The sequence below is a fragment of the Lactuca sativa genome, chromosome 7 (assembly GCF_002870075.4).
Source record: "Lactuca sativa cultivar Salinas chromosome 7, Lsat_Salinas_v11, whole genome shotgun sequence".
In the NCBI taxonomy this organism is placed as follows: Eukaryota; Viridiplantae; Streptophyta; class Magnoliopsida; order Asterales; family Asteraceae; genus Lactuca; species Lactuca sativa.
The window spans coordinates 19909867-19917886 of record NC_056629.2 but is presented as its reverse complement, the minus strand read 5'-3'; the positions used below and the strand labels follow the sequence as shown (position 1 = coordinate 19917886).

Sequence of the window (8020 nt, the reverse complement as noted above, 5' to 3'; positions counted from 1 at the left end):
CTTATAATTTATTTTCTGTAACAATGCAATCCTTGTGACCGGCTATACCCGGTATACCGGTCATATACGGATTTTCTTTTAGGAAAAATGACTTGACAGGGTAAGATACTTTTTGAATTGTACATATTTAGTTCTTATTCTTTTTTTTTTTGTAAAATAAACCCTTATACTTTATTAATATGTACACATTAGGTCATTTTCACCGGATTCTACAGGTTTTGCTGATGTGGAAGCACAAGTGGCACTAAATAGCAATTAATTAGCTTAGTCACCGAAGGTGGGTGATCCTCCAGCAACAAGAAAAAGGCGGCGACCCTTCTCTTTCTCATCTCTCTTCCTTCCGGTCGAACAACAACAGTCAAACACCCTTTACATATTGTGTTTCTCCGATCTATCTCTCTTTGGCTCCATCTTTGAGATATGTTGCCAGAAAAAGAAGAAAGAATCGACAAAGGGGCTACCAGAGCAACTCCTCGCCGCCAACTACCGTCTCTACTTCCTCCTGCCTCCCCATTCGGCCTTGTTGTTTTTGCCATCATTCCTCCTTACTACTAGTGATGTGTAGGAACACATAAAGGAGTCGTCGGAGATCGGGGTTCTCCCTCTTTTTCATGATGAATAAAAGTTGGAAAAATCTCGTTGTAGATATGTTAATGCCACCTGGGTATTTCATTTCAACAAAATGAAAGAAAGGGAAAATGACTTGATAGGGTAAAATACTTTTTGAAATGTACACATTTAGTCATTATTCTTTTTTTTTGTAAAATAAACCCTTCCACGTCAACAAAACCTGTAGAATCCGGTGAAAATGACCTAATGTATAGATATTAATAAAATATAAAAGTTTATTTTAAAAAAATAATAATAATAAGAACTAAATGTATATATTTCAAAAAATATCTTACCCTATCAAGTCATTATCCTGGAAGTACTAAATTTGTAGGCCAATATGTTTGTTGTCCACAAGCTTGAAAAGAAACATTAAATATGGCTTTATTAGAAGAAATAAATCTATTCGAATCTAAATACTTATTGTCTAACTCACTAGTCCACACATATCGAGTTGTATACTTTTTTTTAAAATCATATTGAGAAAAGATTGTGTTATAGTGTCATATTGTCATATTATATATCCACATTTTTACCAACAAGTCTAACTTAAACCATTCTATGTCTTAATATCAAGTAAATACATTGTACAATACAAAGAGATGATCATAATGGCCTAAATGAGAATGTATATAATATAGGCATAAGGTGCATTAAGCTAATGCACTAATAATTAAGAAAATTACTTAAGAGAGTAACAAAGTTTCAAATTTGTACAAACAAACAAACATCATTCAACTTTCATTAGTACAAAAAATACCAACTCTTACTATGTATGCCCTGTATACCTATAATAAAAACCTACTATCCAATCACAATATTTTTTTTTAAATAACAATATAAATAATTAACCTTACACTACACTCCTTGGGTCAAAAGCCTCATAGCTCCATCTCTTGAAAACTTTCGAGCAAACAAAAAACAAGGGACTAATATTGCATTACTATGACACCACTCTGTTCTATGTTCAGTTTCATAATACACATGGTCAATATCCTGCAATATTAAAATCAGTCAATTTTAGTTATATTTATTTAACTTGGGTCTAAAAAAAAAAAAAAAAAAAAAAAAAAAAGTCACCTTGATAGTTTTTATTTGTTGAGGGTTAGAAGTTGCATAATTATAAGTTACGGGGTGCCAACTTTTTGTTTCCATGTTTGTGGCGGATTGGATCCATAAAGTGTATGTTACTGTTCTTCGTTCAAGCTCACCCTCCAGATCATTCATCTTGAAATTTGACAAAAATGAAAATGTCAAATAAAAATTTATTTCAATTTAAAAAAATAAAATAAAGATTTATAACAAAAATAAAATATGTTTATTTACCGCTAGTAATGTTTGCACGTAATGCTCATCGGGAATGCAATTGTGCTGCTTCTGAAGTTTCTACACAAGAAACAAGAATCTTAAGATTGGTTTTTCTTTTTTTTTACTTAATATAGAAAGAACAGGGTGTAAAGTGTAACTTACAAGATTTTGCTTTCCTTTACTTGAATCTAAGGGGGGACGTCGCTGCAAGTTATTAAATAAATTAGTAAAAATTAAAAATAGATAGAGCAAAATAAAATTTTGGTTTTCTTGGCTTTTATAATTTATATCATACAATAAGAATTAAGATAATAATTAACATTAAAATTAAAAGCATTGTAATATAAAAGATGTATTATTACCTTACATAACTTCTTGAAAACTGGAAATATGACGTCATCATATGCAACAACTTTTGCATGGCTTCGAATTAAAGCAGTCCACTGAAAAATTCATTTTAAAAAACCAATAAAAGTGTAAAAATATGTACATTTGCATACAGTTTTATAATAATATTAAAAATGAAATTATAATTAACCTGTGAGCCTTTTCTCCATTTCCTCATTGGTATAACAGAAGACATCCTAGGATTATAACGACCTTCTTTCATATCAAGAAAGCTTAATTAAACACAAGAACATAAACCCAAGATCAATACACATACCAGAGTAAAATTACTTATATACCCTTTATAGAATGAAAAAAAAAAAAAAAAGAGAGGTTTAGTTTAAATTTTAAAATAAGGGATTATTACAAGAGATGGTTGCCCACTTACCTGTCCACGAAACTTTTAGAAGAGCCCATGAGGTAGTTGTAAATATAGGTAAAATTGTACAAGGGAACACAGCTGCAGGAAAAGGGTAAAATGGTCATTTATTCTGATTTGCTGTATAACAAGTTTAAAACAGTCTTTTAAGGATATAGTTACCTGTCTGATAAGAGAATAAATCTCTGGTTTGCTGGATTTTCAAGAGCTGCTTGAAGAAGCAATCTTTCGGCTTCAATCATGGTTGATTCACCCCAATCTACCTGCAACATCACCACTGAAATCATTTCACAAGATAAGAGACAATTTGAATGCTATTGATTTGATGATTATAAAGATAAAGAATTTATAGAACATTTAGAAAGAAATACAAAGAGGAATCTTTGATTACCTTAATGCTGTTGCTTAACTGTCGATTGTAGAAGAAGCTGGACCTTGTGGTGGTTTCATCGAATATGAAACCAGGCTCTGAATGAACATAAATTGAGTAATTCGCTGCATCAGCATTCTGCACATATGTTATTACTCTATGGATTTATGGACAAAAGAACAAAACCCAGCAATTTAAGATCTGTGTATGATCCATGGAAGTTTTCGAACTTAAATTACTAGTTATCAATGAAGTTTTGGGTGTTCAGATGAAACACATTCTTCAATTTGCTATAATCGCTTTCAAAGAGTGTATCTAAACACCCCTGATTCGTTTACATTTTTAGTAATTAAATGTTGATTAAATCGAGCTATGTATTCATCTGATTAACCATATTTAAATCCAATCAAATGATACAGACACGAAGAATGAGATGGGATGATGATGACAACTGATTAATGGATGATTTAATACTAAAGAAATGTTTTTAGCACTAACCTCGAAGAAGCTTTGCCAGAGGAAATCAAGGGGCAGATCGCGACGGACTAGAAACAAGTAAGCAATTCTAGGGTTTCCTTCAAAACCCTCATCATCGATCATCGGAAGCTGAGATCGCCGATAAACTCGACCCGAAGAAGACTGTGGGGAAGTATCATAATAAAACTGAATCCGCGCAAGTGTCATGACTAAAAAAATGATGCTCAGAAGAATCAAAAGCTTCCAAATAAGCCACAAATTCTGGGATTTTGAAAACAATGAAGATGAAACAGGTGGTGCTCTTTTCATCATAGTTTCTTCTGGTATCTCCACTTCTTAGGGTAAATTCATGGTGATGTGCATATAGACCATAGACGTAGCTTCCTGAAGAATTGGGGAAAACTTAATGGGCACTTCAATGGAGATGGGAAAACTTTATGGGCACTTCAATGGAGATGTGAGAACGTGTGTACTGCGTGAATCTCTAAAAATGATTTCAGGCGTCTTTATGGTGAAATACAAAGTACAAACCGCCCACCAAAGAATCAGCTGATCGATAATCACGCTTGAAACGGGTTTTAAAAGAATTTGAGGTTTTAGATTTGCATAGAATAACTCAAATGTTGTTTGGACTTTGGAATCACACTGTTTAACAAGAACATTTTTAACTACTTTTTAATATTACAATATTAAACTAATTAAAAATAATAGGACATTTACTATAAAATAAAAATACTTACGTTAAATTGATATACAATTTTGTAATTACTTTGAATTATATTATAAAGTAAATATATATTAGAATCATATCATTCAGCAAGATTCATACGCAGTATACATTTAAATAAAACTAAGTAAGATTTTTGATTTAGTATTAAAGTTATGATGGATTAGTTAATAAATTACTTAATTGTAATGTAACTTTTTATATTAATTAATTAAAAACCATTTATTTTGAAAAAATTAAATTATAATAAAAAAATCCTTTTGATATTTTTTTATTTGACTTGTTCTACATTTAGAATATTTAAGCATTTTTTATTATTTTGAAAAATGATATTTAAATATATTTTTTAAGTTTGTTTTATATTTTAGTTTATGCTTTTGGATTTAACATAATATTTGAACTAGAAAATAAATGTATTAAAATAATCATTTTAAAGTATATCAATAGTAAAATAATATTCTGCATTTAATAACATATTTTAAATTAATAAATTGTATATATTAAGTTGGAAATTAAAAAATCATATAGATTTCAATGCATATGATGATAGGAAAAATTATTTTTTATGATATAGTATTATATAATATAATATGATAAAAAAAAACATACAGTATATTGAATTATGTTAAATCACATCGTTATTATATAATGATTCTTAATTAAAGAGAGATTTCTTAAAACTGTATAAGATTTATAGATTGACTTGGTTAAAGAACAAGATCTAGAGATTGATTTGAGTGGGTTAAGATATTCAATTGGTTTAATTAAATTAATCAACCCACCTATATTTTTAATATAATAGATAGGTTTTGGTTGAAATTTTTGACATAATATTAACATGGAGAAATCAAATATACTCCTACTTTTTTAATTATTCATCTTTCTACGATCAAAACAAATGTCAAAATCAAGATAGATGATTAAAAAAAAAAAAGAATTAATAGATTTCACATGTCATGGTTTTATATTAATAAAAAGATAAATATAAACAAAAGGGAAAAAACAAATTAATTTTTCCATTGACATGTCAGTTTGTTAAAGTATTTATATTTATTTTATTTTATTTCATCTTATAACATTAAGAATATAAACAAAACCTTAAAGTCTCAAACCTATTACAATTTTGAGTGCAAAACACAGATATAAACGCAAAATGAAAGTAAAAGTTAGAGATGGCATTGTTGAAAGTGGAATTAAGGTTTTATCACAGGTTAGAAATTTAGAATGTTATTAGGATAATTAAAGAAAAAATATCATAAATGGTCCCTGTGGATTCCTAAAATCTTGAGTTTAGTCCACGTGGTTTAAAAACGTCATAGATGGTCCCTATGGTTTCAAAACTTTTGACGATTGGTTCTTATTGCTAACTCCGTTAACTGAAGGGCATTTTCGTCATTTCACCACAGGGACCATTTATGATGTTTTTTCTTATTTTTATTAAAAAGAAAAATTAAATATGATTATTTAATATATAAAATCTCCCTCTCTCTCTCTCTCTCTCTCTCTCTCTCTCTCTCTCTCTCTCTCTATCGTGCACATAAACACACTCCCTGAAGTTGTCGCGTGTGGGATGATGTGAAGATCACAAAAAATATTAGAAGTTATCAAATCTGTCTCACGAATATTACTCATAGATCTCTAGATCGAGATTGTGCTACTACTCTCGGCTCGTTCTAGAAAAGAAGAACTGTCTCGGATATGGAGCCTTCATCACATCTATTACTGTAATCTGGAAAGTCACTAATAAAGGTGCTAGTTATTGGAGTCAAGTGAGCCTCCTTCTATACAGAGCATCAAATTTGGTTTAAACATTCCTTTGGTTTTTTGATTTACAACATCTCATTGTCTGAGTTTTTTGATTTGCACCAATTACAACATCTCATCTTCTAGGTTTTCGTCCATCTCTACCCTCCTTCTACATAAAGCATCGATTGCAATGGTGTAAGTGTAATTATTTCGATTGATTACAAAATTTTTAATCTCATGGAATACCATTTCACTACCCATGGACTAAAACTGATGTACACGGCAACATCTGATTCAAATGAATCTGAAATCAAATTTGGCATATCTAGCTTCAACCTAAGAGTGGATCGGTTTGAAAAAGGTTTAATATTATAAAAGCCCTAAATTTTTAACGCATAATTGGAAAAAGCCCTGATATTTTTTTTTATTATTGCTGTGGCCACAACTTTCTCACAGAATTATCACTCTAGCCCACTTAACGAGTTTCATGGTTAAGTTGGTTAACTTTTTTGCAAAATTAGTCCTAAAAAAGTTCAAATTTAGTCCCTCAGGTTTGAAAAAAATTACACCACATGGTTTTTTAACTTTATTTTTCATTTTTTGTATACTTTATTTATTTTCGTTTTTTTATAAGTATATGTACATTTTTTATTTTCTTTTTATATATACTTTATTTATTTTCATTTTTTAACTTTATTTTTCAACAATTTTTTTAAACTTTTTTACCTTTTGTTTTCTATTTTTTAGTGTATATATAGAGTATATTAGAGTTTTTTTTAGGTTTCTTCATATTTCTTTTCGTATTATATTTTATTTTTTTCATCTTTTTATTTTTTTATTTTTTTTCTTATTTGTTTTCCAATTATTTGTTTTTTTTTTGTATTTTTATCTTTTTATTGACATTTTTCAAAAAATATAAAATGTATTAATATATTAGAGTATATTACAATTTTGATAATTTATAGTTTTTGTAATTGTTTTTTTATTTTTATTCAAGTAAATAAAGTAGTTATGTTTATATTTGTAATTTCGGTCCAACTTATTTTCTTTTTTTTCTTTAGTGCTATTATATTTATGTTACGAAAAAATGAAAAAAAAAATAGTTTGTTTACTAAGAATTAGTGTTTCAATGTGTTATATAACTGGAAAATTTAATCATATTTCTATATGTGATATCAATAGATTAAATTCAAGATAATATTTTTCAATTTGATAATAGACTAAAAAAACAAAAAAAAAAATAATAATAGTCGTTCTTTATAAAAAAAAACTTGTTATAGTAATTTATATTGAATTGAAGTTCGTTTACTTGAATCAAAGTAAATAAAAACATTAGAAAAATCATAAATAACTAAAATAGGGAAAAAAAAATAGAAAAGATATTAGAAAAACCATAAATAACAAAAAATATAAAAAATAAAAAAGGTGAAAAAAATAAAATATAATACGAAAAGAAATATGAAAAAACCTAAAAAAAACTCTAATATACTCTATATATACATTAAAAAATAGAAAACAAAAGGTAAAAAGGTTAAAAAATTGTTGAAAAATAAAGTTAAAAAATGAAAATAAATAAAGTATATATATAAAAAATAAAATAAAAAATGTACATACATTTATAAAAAAACCAAAAATAAATAAAGTATACAAAAAACGAAAAATAAAGTTAAAAACAATGTGGTGTAATTTTTTTCAAACCTCAAGGACTAAATTTGAAAATTTTTGGACTAATTTTGCAAAAAAGTTATCCAACTTAACCATGAAACTCGTTAAGTGAGCTATAGTGATAATTCTGCGAGAAAGTTGTGGCCATAGTAATAATAAAAAATATATCAGGGTTTTTTCCAATTACGCATTAAAAATTTAGGGATTTTATAATATTAATCCTTTGAAAAAATAGTTCTTGGAAATCTTGAAAAAGAATTGATTTTGTCATATCTATCATGTGGCGTCTGTTTTTCAATTGACAAGACTACAAGCGTCTAGTACAATGAGCAAAGGAACAACAATGGTGAAT

General features: G+C 27.9%; 1 protein-coding gene across 1 annotated transcript; it reads right to left on the bottom strand.

Moving 5' to 3' along the window:
• Positions 1-1247: 1247 nt before the first annotated feature.
• LOC111890997 (glycosyltransferase BC10) lies at positions 1248-4156 on the bottom strand. The gene is made up of 10 exons (XM_023887080.2): positions 3552-4156; positions 3075-3191; positions 2846-2946; positions 2693-2764; positions 2456-2537; positions 2280-2360; positions 2080-2121; positions 1936-1995; positions 1690-1836; positions 1248-1605 (listed from the first exon to the last, which is right to left on the bottom strand). Exons 1-10 carry the CDS (start codon positions 3840-3842, stop codon positions 1468-1470), a joined length of 1131 nt encoding a protein of 376 aa, XP_023742848.1. The 5' UTR covers positions 3843-4156; the 3' UTR covers positions 1248-1467.
• Between the last annotated feature and the right edge of the window lie 3864 nt (positions 4157-8020).